Consider the following 18,724-nt stretch of genomic DNA (forward strand, 5'->3'; position numbering starts at 1 on the left):
TAAAACGAACGTTTCTTTTATCTCTACATTTCATTTTGGATCTGTTATCGATTTAGATTAAAAACAAACTAGGTTTGTTTATATATATATATATATATATATATATTCAAATAATTGATTAAACATTTCACATCAATAATAGAATGCAATAAATCTTATTGTTATTTCTAAGGTTTGACTTTCGCAACATTTAAATACACTTGTTCAAAACATATTGATGGATTATTATATTTGTTAACGATAAAATCGATTTTCAATGAAAAACTAGATAAAAAAATGCGCAGAGAGGTCAAACAGTTTGAACGGAGAGATAACGATGCCAAATATTTGCTATCCGAACAATAAGCCTGTCGTTAACTGAAAAAGATAGGACAGTTAATGGCGGTTCGCAATTTTATTTATTGGCCGGATATTACTCAAGTGGAGCGAAAAATCCTAGCACGGCAGCTATGTGACACGATGAGAAAGATTTGCCGACGTTAGCTTTTGATCTCAAGAGCGTCTGAGCGTTGGGTAAACTGAAATGCGCAATATTTACGTTCAATACAATCAAGCCAAGGATTATGCTTGTTCATGAAACCAACGCCGCAAACACTTACAAAAAAAATAAATGCCGTAAATACTCTAAGTTTTCGGACACCCTCTTTTTTAGCAAAAATAAAAATTTATCGTGACAAAATTTTTGGACATACGGTTTTCGTCCATAATTAATGTCTCTTAATTTTCGGACTGTAAATTTTACCTCGCTTTTCTACAGACTTCGGCCCTGTTTTCGCTTATCTTGTCACACTTCGATAATGGATTTTTACAACGGGATTAAGGTCATTAAACCTTGAAGATTCATGCGTGAGGGCAATTGACCATTACATTCGCTTAATTTGGGTAAATATCCATGTATACCGGTAGAAAGTAATGGACTCACCCAACAGTATTTTAAATGGTGTCGTCCTATTAAGGAAGCAGAATGTTTTCTGTATTTACGTTTTTGTTGTATATCATTTCAGACAAGAGTAAGCAAAGCTGTAAGGTTGTACTTATTTTTTAAGCAGAAAAAGAAGAGTAATTCACAAAAATAATTACTGCACATTAATTTATTGCATTTATTTCATTATAATTTTAATTTTCGGGCACCTAAATTTTGGCCTCTAAATTTTCGGACACCTGTAATTTTTGAATATTTTTCGTCTTTTTATTATTTTAGGTGTCCGAAAACTTAGCGTAAAATTACGTAAAACGTAATTACGGTATATATAGTTTGTTTTTCAAGTATGGAATTTAAGTCTTTTAAATTGAATCCTCGTTATAAGAAAACTGGCTTACTACACGTTCCGCTTTTACGGAATTTTTGTTTTAAAGAAAGTCACTTATGCAAATGCTAATCTGGGTCGACAGTTTACGCTTTTACGGAATTTTGGTTTTAAAGTCAGTTTCTTATGCACAATCTGGGACGACAGTTAAAGCACATGCATTAAGCCCCATTTTCCCAGAGCGAGGTTCATTTAGTAGCCTTGTACACCCTTCTGGGATCATGTATAAGTTTATCAACACATGTAGTTTGTTAACTTATATACAATAAACAGTATTGTATTTTGTGCCTATTACTTATTCGACGCTGCGATATTGTAAGACATATAATTTACTATGCATATAAATATTAGGACATTTCACGCACTCATAGTTACAATCTAAATTGTGAAACAGACCAGCTTAATTGGCAATGCGATATCATGTTTCTCACATTACGAGTTGCGTAATCACGTTACACGGTCTTGAGGTGCAATACGATACCCTACAGATATACGTCGTGTGGTCTGTATCTAACATACAGTTTAATATTGAGCGTAGCCCTATACTTTGTAAAATAATATTTCATAGGTTTGTGACAGAGTGCAATACCAAGACCACATTCGACAATAAAACCTACCGGACACTCTATGATCAAGTGTGATTCTAATTTAACATGCAGCGTGATATTGCAACTGTATCAGACAACATCTTTTAATCCGACGCATTTGAGGTACAATGTGGCCGAAAGTTAACAGAATTTATACTAATGAAATTAGAACGCATGTGATTTAATGTCAGCATCAAATAACATGGCGTGTAAAAATGAGATTATTTTTGACATTGTGTGATATAATGCGACATACATTTAATATGGAGTTTAAACGTGATGCCTTATCACTTTGGAGGCAATAAATAACATTTGTTTTCATATGAATAAACTCTAATTGACTCTAACCATTGTTATCCTATTCCACTCAAAATAAAAGCACATGATAAATATGATCTCTACAAATACATGCTCATGCAATAATTAAGACATATTCAAATACACAATAAAATATTTCATAATATAGAATAGGCATAAATGTCTGTAAAAAATAAAATAAATTCCCAACCAGGGATGAACTCACGTCGCATGAGTCATTCAAGTGAGCTACACAAGGCATAATTTTTACAAACGCCGATATTTCGATTGGAAAGGAGAAGAAGAGTACAGTTAAAGTTAAAAACACTCATTATGACGTCAAAATGTCAACATTAAAATCCTACACATATTTCAAAGTAATTTTAGTTGAAGAAAATGTGCATTCTTTTTTCTTGTTAAAATTATGTATCCTATTATAGTCATTATAATTTTTCAATATTACTTTCTGAACCTCTAAAAAGAAAATAAATGGAACGTCTCCTTAAAGCCGTGTTTAGTGGCAATCTTAAGTTTGATCTCAACAGAACAGAACAGAACATGTCGTTTATTTCACCCAAGTATACAAAATATACAATAATGAAAATATTACAAAGCAAGATAATTTCGTAAATTATAAACTTCCGGTAATATTAACAAAAATGATATGATGGTTGGAATATGGACAGTGGTGTGTGTGTGTGTGTGTGTAGGGGGGCACCTTAGGTGGGTTGTAATAGTAATTAGCGATAATGCTAGAACTTTATAAACCAAGGAACTTAAATCACTTAAACTTAAACTACATGTATGTAAAAAAGTGTGTAATACATCTATTATTCAAATCAAATTTGATACGTTTAAATTAATCAGGTTATAAATGATGGTGGGTGTCCATTTTATTTGCCAATTATTTAATTTCGTCAATAAATTATCTACTTTATGAAATTTGATGTCACTTAAGGCAATTAAAAAGACGTTTGAGATTAAACTTTGAGAAAATGTGTAATGGTGGTCGAGCTATAAATTAATATTTGATGTCGTATAATTTTACAGGCGGCCAAAATTTAATTAAAATACCATAATAGTGCCCTTAAATGTGCCCAAATTTGTACAAAGTAATCAGTTTTAGCTGATATCTCTGAAAAGAATGTGACACAAACTTCAAAGGTTCCACAAAGAATATTTCACAATCGACTGTAAGACATCGCTTATTTATGATAAAGACATGACTTCTATTTTTAATTTTTTGCCTTATTGCTATTGAATGTTGTGTGTACTGTGAGATTTAACAGTTAAACCAACAATCATTGCATACAAACTTGAGCCGCTTTTTGAAAAGCTGTCAAAGATAAACAATTCAACTTTCCGATAATTGACTTGTATAATGGGCTACATGTTACCGCCATGAAAAACTCCTTTTCGAAGATTGCATTTAGAAAAAACTATACACTCTCTTTATATTAGCATTTTCGTGATTTTTTTTGTGTCAGATTCAGTGTCAGAACTTAACAACAACCTTAACTAAACTAACTAAATAGAATCCAACAATTACCTAAACTTAACCAACCAAAAATATTCAACAATAACTTTAACTAAGCTATCGTAACAGTATTAAACACTAACCTAAACTAAACTAACAAACATGTATTCTACAATAACCTAAACTAAACTTAATAAATACTATTCAACAGTAACCTAAACTAAACTAACTAAATAGTATTCAACAATAAACTAAATTAAATTAAATACATAGTATTCAACACTAATCTTAACTAAACTAACTCATATGTACCTACGCAGACAGAACATAGAAACATCTAAGTCAAAACGTGATGCGGGAATCAATGTCGAATGTATCGGATATATATATATATATATATATATATATATATATATATATATATATATATATATATATATATATATATATATATATATATATATATATATATATATATATATATATATATATATTTAAGTGATAAGTATACAAAGAACTATTGTTCATTAATAGAAGATGTATATAAAACTATCAAAATAGCGAAGTATCTACAAAAAATTGCTACACCAGATGTTTTACATCCAACCATAGCTCGACTGCTCAGTCGATGAAGACTGAAATATGACAACATTTGAGACATGTCAATAAAACATTTTCATTTAATCAATACCTCGTTGATGATGAATGTCATACTTGAATAAATGGTGTTTATAAATTTACAGCAGTAGTAACACCGAGGTCAATATGCGTTTATGTAGCCTGTTATAACTGAATTAATGCTGTTTAAAAATTTACATCAGTAGGCACACCTAAAGGTAAATAATTTTAACATTTGATCATTGATCAGTTGTTCATACAACGCAGTTGTCAAATAGGAAAGTTTAACAGGAACAGATGGCATGCGAATATTGTAGTTGACTGTTTAATTTAGGACGGAGTTAGTTTGTCCGGATATGATATGTTCCTTGTGATCCAAAGACCACTTTCAAAAGTCACGGAACAACTAGATTTGTTTCCTGCGGAATTAATGAAATTGTCAAAATATTTTTAAAACAATTTTACCGATCCAGTTCTGCCATTATCCTAACGTTATGGACCATTTATCAGTTATATTATCCAACGCCCGAAATAAACATATAAAAAACTTCTACGACTCTAACTACAACTACTACTTCTAGAGCAACAACCACTGATACTATTTCTGTAACTTCTTCTTAATCTTCCACTGCTACTTCTATACTGCTGCTGCTGCTGCTGTTCCTGCTACTTATAATATACAATCGACATCATTCATAAACAGTCATTTCTTAGTCTATTACTTCTAATAAAACAAGAACATAAATAACGCATGTGCCTATAAATACGTGCTCAAGTACTGGTTTATTTTTTAACCCATTTATGCCTAGTGGACTCTCCCATCCTTCTAAATTGAATCAATTTATTTCCAAGATTAGGGATGTCTAGTATATTTATTTCTATATTTAGAATATTTTTTACATAAATTCCTTTCAGCAAACAGCGCAGACCCAGATGTGACGCCGCATCATGCGGCGTCTCATATGGGTCTGAGCTGTTTGCCAAGGCCTTTCTTTCTAGACGCTATGCATAAATGGGTTAACAAGTAATACTATCATAATATCAGTTTCATCAAAACATCTATCGTTACGACGCAAACACCAACAAACGGACAAAAACAGCAGCAACACTATCAGAATTACTACGACTGTGCGATGAACGTGTATTTTCTGTAATATCTTTGCTAAGTAAACAACAAAAATAAACAATCGACACAACGACATGACCTAATAAATAAAAACACATTAAACATTACGTCTAGAGTAATCCACTGGGTTTACAACTGCATGTCCCACACCAAGAAAAAAAAACCCGTGCGGGAAACACTTTTATTCACGATTGTCTGTTTTAAATCACATTTTAAAAGTGGATTTTAACGACGTAGCCACTGCGTATCGCCGATATACGACTGCCGATCGCTACCGTATACCGTACAAACAAACATAATATTGACATTACGTATTAACCCTATATCTCAACTAGCTTCAAAACTTTGGCAAACACTTCATTTCCTATCGGCGACTTTCCTTAACACTTTTATGGCTGTATTAAAGTAAACGTTTGCAATTGTTATCATTTTAACGTGATGATTGTTTGAACATTGAGTTCTAACAGTTGAGATAGAATTATAACAACGTGAACGCTTTTTGGGCGTTAAAAGCCCATGAACACTCAAAAACAACGAATATTTCGTACACTATTTCAAAAAATAAAGTTAACACATACATATTTAAGGTTCCTTAAAGTAATAGCCAACATAGATTTAACAAGATAAAAAAAAATATTTTTGTGGGACAATATTCAACTTATGTTCATGTACCAAGTTAGTGTTCGTGTGTGGTATGAATACATATCGTTACGGGAAATTAAAATGGAAAATATTGTGCAACAATTTTTTTTAAACGTGCACTGTGTATCTCATTAAATCTATGTTACTTTAAATGCTTTTAATATTAACTTGTCCGTAGCATGTTGAAATGTTTTTCGAATACATAGCTTGTTAAAAGTTTTAATTGTAGCTGCATTTAGCAATTTCGAATGGTTTCATTGTTTGATCCGCATTTATTTTAGACAATTACACAGGTTTTATAAAAAAAGGTTCACGAATCGCTGAATTAACGTTTGAAAGAAATCACTTTAATTAAAAAAAACGGTCATATACAAATAATCATGCTGACGAGAAAGTACTTTTTGCAACAATGTGTGGTTGAGTATACTAATAGAACAACACTGAACATGTTAACAAGCCCCTGTTTGTAAGTCGTTACATACCATAACAAATTTGATGTCATGAAATTAAGACTACAATGAACAAATTAGAAATTTCAATTATTTTCAAAACCGAGACATCATTATTACATAAACGTCATTCAAAAGCATCGTTTTGATTTTTAAATTTAGATACGACCATGAACCTTTTATGTGATGCTTCTAAATAGACCCGCGTCACGTAAAAATGGGTCTTATGGACACGCGTAGCTCCAGACCCGCCTGAGCATCCGCGCAGTATGGTCGGAAGCTTCCCTGTCCGCGCAGTATGGTCGGAAGCTTCCCTGTCCGCGCAGTATGGTCGGAAGCTTCCCTGTCCGCGCAGTATGGTCGGAAGCTTCCCTGTCCGCGCAGTATGGTCGGAAGCTTCCCTGTCCGCGCAGTATGGTCGGAAGCTTCCCTGTCCGCGCAGTATGGTCGGAAGCTTCCCTGTCCGCGCAGTATGGTCGGAAGCTTCCCTGTCCGCGCAGTATGGTCGGAAGCTTCCCTGTCCGCTATAAAGCCACATAAAGTTTCGTAGTATCATAAGCGGACAGTGTAGCTCGTTACCACATTGTGTGAATACGCAGGCTGATCTGGACCTACACTGGCTACACATGGCATAATACCCATTTTCGCGGCTCATTAAAATACAAAACCTAGCATAAAATGTCCTGTAATCGTTCTGGTTAACTTTTTTGTTTTAATTAATGTATGGCTTGAATACTGATACCAATTTTGTAAAAAGATATATGAATGTAAGAACGAACAAAAATGCTTAAAAAATAAATTCACTATGTTTTCTACTAAAGTTTATAACTTGCATGGTTGGTCATATGTTTACCACGGTGTGGTACGAACAACTACAAATGATAGTTTCTTTTGTCCAAACTTCATTTTGATTTTGTTTATGTGCGTTTTGATTGAAATAATTAATAATAAAATCATGCTTCAACTAAGGAGTAATGCTAGTGGCATTTTTTAAAGTTGGGCTGTGGTCAGTATAAAGGCAATTAAATGCATGTGCGTAAAGTGTCGTCCCTGATTAGCCTGTGAAATCCATACAGGCTAATCAGGTACGACACTTTCCGCTTTTATAATATTTTTCGTGTAAAGACAGTCACTTCTCAGCAAAACTCTTTTTAAAGCGGAAAGTCTTGTCCCAGAATAGCCGGTGCAGCCCACACAGGCTAATCAGGGTCGACACTTTCTGCCTTTATAATATTTTTCGTTTAAATACAGTCTCTTCTTAGCAAAAATCCAATTTAGGCGGAAAGTGTCGTCCCAGATTAGCCTATGCAGTCCACACAGGCTTATCAGGGACGGCACGTGCGGCTTTTATGATATTTTTCTTGTAAAGACAGTCTCTTCTTAGCAAAACTCCAGTTTAGGCGGAAAGTGTCGTACCTGCTTAGCCTTTGCAAACTGCACAGGCTCATCTGGGACGCACTTGCATTAAACCCTCTTTTCACAGAGCACGGCTCATATGTATTTTTTTTTCATAACACTTACATATATCAGGTATACTATTTATATCATATAATTATTCCCGATCTTACATAATCTCAAACCAATAGGTAAGTATTCAGCATAAGAAGACAGCGAATAAGGAAGAAAGGAGAAAATAAAAATAAAACCAATCATGGATCATAATCGTCACACAAACAAACAAAACAGGAGGAGAAATTGTAATAAAGTTCAAAATACAACTTTAACGTTTCTACTTGTCTATCAAACAACACATGTCTAAACAATAAATAATGTATTTAATGTTTTTACTTACAATCAATGATCATGTTAATTTAAAACAAATTATTTCACAAAATATTCCTTTTGAACCATACGTAAGTTTTAAAGGCAGACGACTGATACACATTTAGGTTTCAAATTAAAATCAATACAAACTCAACACCGTGTTCGATCTTTAAACGAGAATGGAACGTGAATTCGCCTGATCGCGTCAAATAACGGGGGAATTGAAAATTGATAGCCCGTGAGGGCAGAAGGCTACCACGCAGACTCGAAATTATCTGCTAGGGTCGTATTGCGAATGTGTTTACTTTCGAATTAGCCACGAACGTTTAAACTCCAGTGTCATTTTATTGGAAATTGCGTAGTCAATACATTGGCTGATCATTCAGTTGAAAAGCACTTTACGAAAGCAATGTTCTGTTCTAAACAAAGATTACACAAAACCAAAACAATAACTGTTGTGCATTATATTCGTTTTTTATCTCCCCAAAAATAACAGGGATTTAAAGCGTCATCTTGTTGCGTAGTTAGAAATCTACACATTTGAAATTTCATCTGAACAATCAGGAAACAAACTTATTATATCAAGTGGCGCGTTTGCAAGGACCAAATAGCAAATCAATCAGACACGAAACAAAATAAATCAACCTGATAAAACCTTTTTCTGAGACAATTATCCCCAAAATGCAAAGAACAAATCAAACTACTAGTATTCATAAAGGATTTACGTTGATCTTCAGCTTTAGAGAAACAATCTCATTAGCATTGTATACAATACTTGTAAACAGTGAAAAGAGAAGAAGCGAACATGATAACCGCATAATTAAGTATACTTTTCAAATAAATTGCATACATATTTCTAAAATCATCTTACAATAGTTAGTATTACCGCATTAAAAACCTATATATCTTTCTGATGCTTGGAAAATCAACACTTTTGGTTGAAGTTTGAATTCATATGCATCAGAACTCATAACGTTGTTTAATGCCAAATAAACAACGATAACTTGAACATTATTTAAAATTGTATTTGTAATCGTTTTTCCCCATAAATAAAGGACTGCATCTGTTATCTTCGTCTGTTCGTTTATTTGAGCCGCGCTCGAAGAAAACTGGGCTTAATGCATATGCGTACTGTATCGCCACAGATAAGCCTTTGCAAGCCACACACTCTACTCAGGCACGATACTTTCCACACTCTACTCAGGCACGATACTTTCCACACTCTACTCAGGCACGATACTTTCCACACTCTACTCAGGCACGATACTTTCCACACTCTACTCAGGCACGATACTTTCCACACTCTACTCAGGCACGATACTTTCCACACTCTACTCAGGCACGATACTTTCCACACTCTACTCAGGCACGATACTTTCCACACTCTACTCAGGCACGATACTTTCCACACTCTACTCAGGCGCGATACTTTCCACACTCTACTCAGGCACGATACTTTCCACACTCTACTCAGGCACGATACTTTCCACACTCTACTCAGGCACGATACTTTCCACACTCTACTCAGACACGATACTTTCCACACTCTACTCAGGCGCGATACTTTCCACACTCTACTCAGGCACGATACTTTCCACACTCTACTCAGGCACGATACTTTCCACACTCTACTCAGGCGCGATACTTTCCACACTCTACTCAGGCACGATACTTTCCACACTCTACTCAGGCGCGATACTTTCCACACTCTACTCAGGCACGATACTTTCCACACTCTACTCAGGCGCGATACTTTCCACACTCTACTCAGGCGCGATACTTTCCACACTCTACTCAGGCACGATACTTTCCACACTCTACTCAGGCACGATACTTTCCACACTCTACTCAGGCACGATACTTTCCACACTCTACTCAGGCACGATACTTTCCACACTCTACTCAGGCACGATACTTTCCACACTCTACTCAGGCACGATACTTTCCACACTCTACTCAGGCACAATACTTTCCACACTCTACTCAGGCACGATACTTTCCACACTCTACTCAGGCACGATACTTTCCACACTCTACTCAGGCACGATACTTTCCACACTCTACTCAGGCGCGATACTTTCCACACTCTACTCAGGCGCGATACTTTCCACACTCTACTCAGGCGCGATACTTTCCACACTCTACTCAGGCGCGATACTTTCCACACTCTACTCAGGCGCGATACTTTCCACACTCTACTCAGGCGCGATACTTTCCACACTCTACTCAGGCGCGATACTTTCCACACTCTACTCAGGCGCGATACTTTCCACACTCTACTCAGGCACGATACTTTCCACACTCTACTCAGGCACGATACTTTCCACACTCTACTCAGGCACGATACTTTCCACACTCTACTCAGGCACGATACTTTCCACACTCTACTCAGGCACGATACTTTCCACACTCTACTCAGGCACGATACTTTCCACACTCTACTCAGGCACGATACTTTCCACACTCTACTCAGGCACGATACTTTCCACACTCTACTCAGGCACGATACTTTCCACACTCTACTCAGGCACGACACTTTCCACACTCTACTCAGGCGCGATACTTTCCGCGTGCATGGAATTTTTCGTTTAAAGGACGTCTCTTCTAAATTTAATCTAGTCTAGATGAACTTAACTGCATACGACGAACGTGAAATCGACCAGCATGCACGTATCGCATTTCATTCACACGATGTCAATTATTTTTCCTAACTCTTTAGCGTCTACATACCTTTACGAGGGCAGTTCCGATCAATCTAAATGGGCCATCGATATAGGGTCCACGTCGTGATAATATGGGTTTTATGCCCTGTGAAGCGAGCATAGCTACAGGCCAGTATGCGCATTCGCACAGAATGGCTACGAGCTACGCTTTCCGCTAATCAGATCACGAAATTTTGCGCGACTTTATAGCGGACAGGGCAGTTCCTGACCAGACACGGCGACTGTGCAGGCTAGGCTGGAGCTACACTGTACTCATATAACATAAAACCCATTTTCGCACGACGCGGCTCATTGCAGTATTACAGAAGAAATGCCAAGAGTAATTAGAATTGAGTGATATGCCTCTTTTGTATCTTTCATACATAAATGGGAATAAACAATAAAAAGCATTTTTAATGTGGTTGATGTTCTGGTATTTTTCTCAACTGTTACTAGTATTCTACTTTGTCATTCATCACCGTTGTTTGTGTTGTGAAAAGTAAGAAAACATTGTTATGATATAGCCTTATTTTAATATACTTTGTAAACGGGGCATATTAGTAATTCTACCAAACGTAATACCAAAGTCCCTTTAAATATGGAAATTCATGAACAAGATAAGATATGGGCCTAAATAAGCCGCAAGCTTGCGGCATCCTTGAATATGTCTCCTCTTTTAAGCAAACAGTCTAAATCAGATCATTAATATTTATATATATATGTATAAAGGCATAATATAAAGTAAAAAAAATCCAGCCCATTCGCTTGAATAACATTTTAATTATTTCCCCTGACTTATTCACAAGAAATGTATATACAATAAAAACTGATGTCATTGTCGCCCTCCATATGAGCCTCGGTTTCGGAAAACGGGGTTAAAAGAATTTGCGGTAAGTGTCGTCCCATTCTTTTTCCCACATGCTAATCAGGGAGACCACTTTCCGCAAAAAACTGGACTTTTGGTAAAAATATATTTCCTTTAAACGAAAATACAATAATAGCAGAAAGCGTTGTCCCTGATTTAAGCACTTGCATCAAACCCCGTTTTTCTAGAGTTAGATTCATAACAATATAAAGAAGTGAAACTCCAGCTGCTGGAGCAGTATTGAATTTTCATTAAAAACAATTAGTTGGTCCTTTATTTAAGGCAAGTGACCGATTGCCCAAACAGTACAAAACAGCACAATACAAACCAACATAAACACAAAATATGAATAAAGCTGGGGTCACCGCCTTGGAACGGTCAATGCAAAGCATTGGGGGTTTAAACCTGGTTATAGAGCGCTCAACCTCACACTTGGCCCAGCAATATTCATAATACATTTAAGTGTAAATAAAATTTAACGTCATAGCATTGTAACTCAAATTAAACAATAATAAAAGGGAATTAAAACGCATTCAATTTAATTACTATTGAATTACTCAATTGCATTGAAGATACAAGAGTAACAGAGTTACAACTTTTTGACGAACGATCAAATAAAACTATTAACAATTGTCAACTACATTCCTTCTTTATAGAAAAGATTTTAGAATATAGCATCATGGAGTTAATATCTCAGATAATCATCGCGCAAATACATGAAGAAGCAGCAATAATGGGTGTAAAAATTCCAGATTACATAGCTAGGTTGTTTATGTGACTGCTAAAAAAATAAAAATAATTAAATCAAACAAGAAACGTCTATCAGAGAGAAAATATAAATAAAATGGAACGTTATAAACCCAATGACCTATGCATGTAGATTACAACTGGGAAAGTCGGTCGCATGACGTCACAAAAAATCAATATGACATAATGACGTGAACAAATTCCAGGGGCAGTAATAAATAAAAATATTAATGGGGCTGTGCTTCTAATAAAACAAGTTTAGGTGATTTAATATTAAGAAGCAAATGAATAAAAATGGTAATTCCATTAAAGCGACATTATTGGAATCAAACAGTATATAGGTGTTTTGACAACTGAAGACAGAAATGATTTGATGTACGATTTGAGTCCAAATGTAGTTTACATGCAGATTTGTTCATACGACACAATTTTATTCAACAGTGAAAAATGCCTAGAATGTAGTATTTATGCAGATTTGTTCATACGACACAATGACACAATTTTATTCAACAGTGAAAAATGCCTATAATATCACTAATGATTCCAAATTTTAAGGGAAGAAAGATATAGTGAATCGAAAACCATCAAACACGTGTTTTTAAGTACATAAGCATCGTATCCTTTTGATAAAAACAAGTTAATTAAATTGAAAAGTTTAATATGAACATTCGGTTTAACATATTTTAATTTGCGGACACGCTTCAAAACATCTCCGTAAAATGATGGATGGGAGATTCCATTATTTAAATGCCATTTTAAAGAAACATTATATTTTGAAATTAAATCACCATACTTAGAGTAAAATCTAGCAAATTTATTTCTTAGGTTATGCTACGAAAAGCCTTGTTTTAGCAATTTTTTAGTTAATATTAGATTACGATCATTAAAATCTTTAATACACGAACATGCTCTGGCATAACGTACCAACTGCGAAATGTAAATACCATAGGAAGGTCCTTTAGGGATGTTGCCATCTAGAAACGGAAAATTCACAATTTCAAAGTTAAAATCGTCCCGTTTGTCGTATAAACTAGTTTTGATCAAATTATTATTAATAGTTAAATGTAAGTCTAAATACGCAGCGTCTGTATTGGATATACACGATCTATTTAAGACTAGTTCTTTTGGGTAGATTTTGTGAATATATTGTTCAAATAATGGATTATCTGAATTAAGTAAGTCATCAATGTACCTACTAGTAAGGTTAAAACAATTAATCAAATCTACTTGCTTAGTTTTAGATAATTCTAACATAAATTCGCTTTCATAACAATATAAAAAAAGGTCAGCTATAAGTGGCGCACAATTAGTACCCATAGGAACGCAACTAATTTGTTTAAATATTTTACCATTAAATTCAACAAACAATTTATCCAAAAGAAAAGTAAGTGCTTCACAAAAGTCAAGACAAGTCCAAATGATGTAATTATCTAATATCTGATTAGTAAAAAAAAGCTGTTTTAGTGTTTAAAGCTAGATACAAACACTTCTCTCTAGCAAAAGTTTTTTCAATCAAAGAAACAAGTTTGGACTTTATTAAAATTAGTAAAGCGTAAGGAGCGTTGTATATAGTGTAGAAAAATCATAAGTACTTACCTGTGACACCTTATATTTTTTATTTTCAATTTTATCAATAACTTCTAAGGTGTTTTTTATTGACCAAAATAGGTTAATATTACTATTTTTATAAACTTTATTACAAAATTTAGCTATATGATATTTAATAGCACTCAATGCAGATGTAAGATACACTGATAATAGTTTGGTGGTACAAGACACTGAATTAGCGATAAAACGACTTTTATATGGCGTCTTATGTAATTTAGGTATCCAGTAAAGTGATGGCAATTTCTTGTCAGTAATATTGACTATTACATTTAACTTTATGCATTGGGCAATATGGTCGGTAATAATTTCATTAGGTTGCTTATTGTACTCACAATATGATGTAGTTTGTGAAAGTTCTTGTGAAATAGTTTGAACATAAAACACTCGTCATATTATGATAACATTATTAGCAGCCTTATCAGCAGGAACTAAGACGAATTTAGATTTTAAGTCTTCAAGCAATTTATAGAGATTTTGTTAATTCAATTTAGGTGAATGTGGTAGGGCCAAAGGATGTGTATCATAAAAACATATTTTATTCATGGCCATACTAAATATTTTTGTTTTCCAATGATAGAGTGCAGTAATTTCAGCATTTTCCTTCCTGCACCATTTAGTGCAATAATCATGTAAGGATGTTACGATATTCTTAATGCAGTCATCAAAATCAACAGGAATAGGCAGTCTGTACTTAGGGCCTCTGCGTAGCAAATTTCTAAGGATTTTATTTTGAATGAAATTAAGGTCCCCAGTAATAACATGTCCAACTGGACCATATATATATTTAGAACTAGTACAGTCACATAATGTAGGACAAGTTCTTATCACATTTATATCTGTGGAAATAGAATTATAATTAAAAACGATACTTCTTACAGGTTTACTATATTTGTAGCAAATAAGTGGTGATTCAGTATTGCGGAAATAAAGGGGAATCAACCGACGTACATTTTTATCATTGAATATTTTAGGAAGGTCAATTAAATCAAGACCTTTGTTACAAAACTCAATTTTGATACGATTTCTAGTTTTGTTAAGTACATTTTAATAAAAGATTTAAGATAGTAGTCAGTGAAAGATTCAATAATACAAGCACATTCATATAGAGGGTCAGATTGAAGTAAAATAAGTTTACATTCCTTATCAATATGCGCCAACGAAGAAAAAGAAAGAGAGCAAAGTGCACTTAGTAATTTATGTTTACCCCCATTTTGTAATAATGTGAAACTTAGCAAACATTTGAGTTGTCGGACAAAATGCCAACACTAAAGTACTTGAGATAAATATTTTTTAATATATTATCCGTGAATACTGCGACCCTATACTAACACATCACTACTGAAGTTATAATGTACAAGAATAACATTTGTTCTTATTAAAAAAAGCCTCTTACAGGCTGTTTCGAAATGGCAAAAGGAAACTTTTTCCCTCAAAATTGACCAAAGCCCCCCCCCCCAAATATCCCAACTTTTCAAATAAACTTTTTTATTGAGTTTATTATACAATAATTTATTTCATTTACAAATTATAATATAAGTTTTAAATGCAGTTAAACGTTAACCATAAAAGTTCTTGAAATACTGTTATTTATAATGATATTTATAATATTTCATTTTTTTTCCGAATTACATGGTTTATTGCGCCTTTTTTCCGAATCCAGACAGAGGTTTTAAAACAAAACAATAATGAGTTGGTAACCCATGATGAGACAAACAAAACATAAAGCAATTGGACTTCACTTTCTGCATATTTATTCATGTTTTTAAATCAAACCAATTTTAATTCTTCATAATTCATACATATTTTCCTATTCCCTAAACACATATTCAAGGAATGACTATATATATATATATATATATATATATATATATATATATATATATATATATATATATATATATATATATATATATATATATATTATACGTCCTAAGAAAACAAGGCAAAGCATGAATAATTTAAATCCATTAGGACACGAAGCTGTAATCTTTATGCAATAATGTGATTTATTTACACTATAAAATCAGTCATTTTACAAAGAACAATATATGGGCCTAATGCATGTGCGTTAAGTGTCATCACAGATTAGCCTGTGAAGTCCGCACAGGCTAATCAGGTACGACACTTTCCGCCTAATCATGATTTTCGGTACGGAAGGACTTCCTTGAAACTAAAAATACCATAATAGCGGAAAGTGTCGTCCCTGATTAGCCTGTGCGGACTGCAATGGAGGAATATTGTGGCATTCTGGATCGAGAAAAGCACTATCACTGTCTGGCCTGTGTAGAATCTTCAAGTTCTGTTTGAATAGCTTCCCTGTTAATCAGTTACCATGCTCAAACTGGCGGTGCATCATCATCAAGACTATTCACTGCATTGTCAACGATTTTATGTTTTTTTTCATAAGCTTCAAAGATGGTTCTCAGAGTTTCTTTATGTTCCTTAAACGCTTCTTCGTAAGAACCATTTGTATCTTTCAGCATGATTTGTTCTCGCCATGTTATATATAACATAAGCTTTGAGGGATAAAATTTTTCAGGTTATTTGAATTTTGAAAAAGTATGAGTCCTTATTATACAAGGTTCTTATCGTTTCGTCATATAACCGTTGCCATTTTCAATTTTATTACTTTTTCCTTTGTGACCTCTTCACCATCCTGTGTCATATAAATCGATTGAAAGTAACCAGGTGGCTCATTTTAGGCAGTATATGATGTCGCAAATTCAGCTAGACACATATTTTCAAGGCAATCCGGTCTAGCTACATACCGGTCTGGTAAACTTTTACAATATATATCTTCACTATCATCGTCCAAGTGTTCTATAAGATGTGAAGGTTTGAGAATTTTAACACGATCTTCATCCATGTCTGTTGGCACAAATATAACACTTCTGCTTGTTCTTTTTTATGGTATTGGAAGAACTCTATAGATAGCTTCCTGCGCAGAAACCTCTCTGTGGTGAAAAAAACATTTCCTAGGTTTTTGAGCTGCTGTCGCAAGGTTAAACCTTTTGCTTCTTTGCTTGCATTTCTGAGAAGGTCGCTCAGCTGTTTTTCGTCTTTAGTCACATAGCTTACAATATACTTTATCCATGCATACACGTCTGTTACATACTGAAGATCCATATTAGCTTCCCAGCTTTTCATTATTGTTAGATTGTAGTCATTGACAAATTCATCACATGGTTCCCTCTTATGAAATATCTTAACAGATGACTCTGACTGTCTGATTGCATCAGCATGTATTTCTTCTTTAATATTACACATCTGTAGTATTTGTTGTAATTATAATGAATTATTGTTTTCTTTACATGAATATACACATTCACCAACAGTTTTTAACACTAGTTTATAATTGAGCTATGGTTCTTCAGAGGACCCGGCAATATCTTTTAAGCTACTTGTTTCCTGGTAAGTTGCTGTATCTGTGTTTTCAGATGCAATGTCTTCTTTTATCTTTTAACAGCAATGTAAATGGTACTGGTACTTTTGGAAAATAGAACCGGCAAAAATGACCACTTTTCTTGCAAGTTCTTGTGTCGATGCTGTTGAAGAGTTGACACCAACTGGTATAATTCTGGGTCATCAATTTGAGAGGGAAGCTGTGTAGATATATATTTGTTAACAAATGAACGCTCTTCTTCTGTATTGATATCACAAACAGGAGCATTTTTCACACAACAAACACAGTGAACATGGGGAGATCCTCTCTGTTGGAATTCAGTTCGTATAAAATAGTCAGTGACTTCGCCAAGGACTTTGTTTTTTGTAATGATAGTTTTAAAGAACTGTTGTACTTTATAATCAAAATGTCTAGCGGCAGTTACGGGATTATTTCTCAGCCATGTACATTTTTGTTCACATGTCAGATTTGAAACATCATTTTCAGTTAGTTGCACACCATGTTGTTGAGCAATTATGGATATGATGTCCACCAACCACTAGTCAGCAGATGATACTGTAAGAAACCTGGTAAATACGCCCAGTTGGCGAACTATGGCCAGGAGATCGTCCATGCATTTTTGCCAGTACGCTGGCGATCCACGAATTGTTTTAGAAGCATATATGCGATGTTCTGGGAAACAAAACTTTGTATAATTTGAGAAGACCGGAGATCAGCAGCTGTAACTGTTTCCCTACTTTGAACCTTTCTTAATGCTACTAAATGCTACTTGTACCGCAGTCTTCAGCTAGGTTCAGAGGCACTTAACCGCAGTCTTCAGTGAGGTTCAGAGGCACTTACCACAGTCTTAAATTAGGTTCAAAGGCACTTACCACAGTCTTCAGTTAGGTTCAGAGGCACTTAACCGCAGTCTTCAGCTAGGTTCAGAGGCACTTAACCGCAGTCTTCAGTTAGGTTCAGAGGCACTTAGCTGCAGTCTTTAGCTAGGTTCAGGAGCACTTAACCGCAGTCTTCAGTTAGGTTCAGAGGCACTTAGCTGCAGTCTTAAGTTAGGTTCAAAGGCACTTACCGCAGTCTTAAATTAGGTTCAAAGGCACTTATAACAGTCTTAAGTTAGGTTTAAAGGCACTTA

General features: G+C 34.5%; 2 protein-coding genes across 2 annotated transcripts in view; one reads left to right on the forward strand and one right to left on the reverse strand.

Moving 5' to 3' along the window:
• LOC127871308 (uncharacterized) overlaps positions 1-8,434 on the reverse strand; it is a 37,203-nt gene extending 28,769 nt beyond the window's left edge. The window contains exon 1 of the mRNA XM_052414088.1: positions 8,296-8,434. The gene's annotated coding sequence lies outside the window, so the exon portion shown is untranslated. The remainder of the gene's footprint in view (positions 1-8,295) is intronic.
• Positions 6,721-18,724, forward strand: part of LOC127872566 (uncharacterized) — a 29,584-nt gene continuing 17,580 nt past the window's right edge. The window contains exons 1-2 of the mRNA XM_052415891.1: positions 6,721-6,739; positions 9,472-10,794. Of these exons, the coding sequence (XP_052271851.1) occupies positions 6,721-6,739; positions 9,472-10,794 (1,342 nt within the window). The remainder of the gene's footprint in view (positions 6,740-9,471; positions 10,795-18,724) is intronic.

The sequence above is a fragment of the Dreissena polymorpha genome, chromosome 3, assembly GCF_020536995.1.
Source record: "Dreissena polymorpha isolate Duluth1 chromosome 3, UMN_Dpol_1.0, whole genome shotgun sequence".
NCBI lineage: Eukaryota > Metazoa > Mollusca > Bivalvia > Myida > Dreissenidae > Dreissena > Dreissena polymorpha.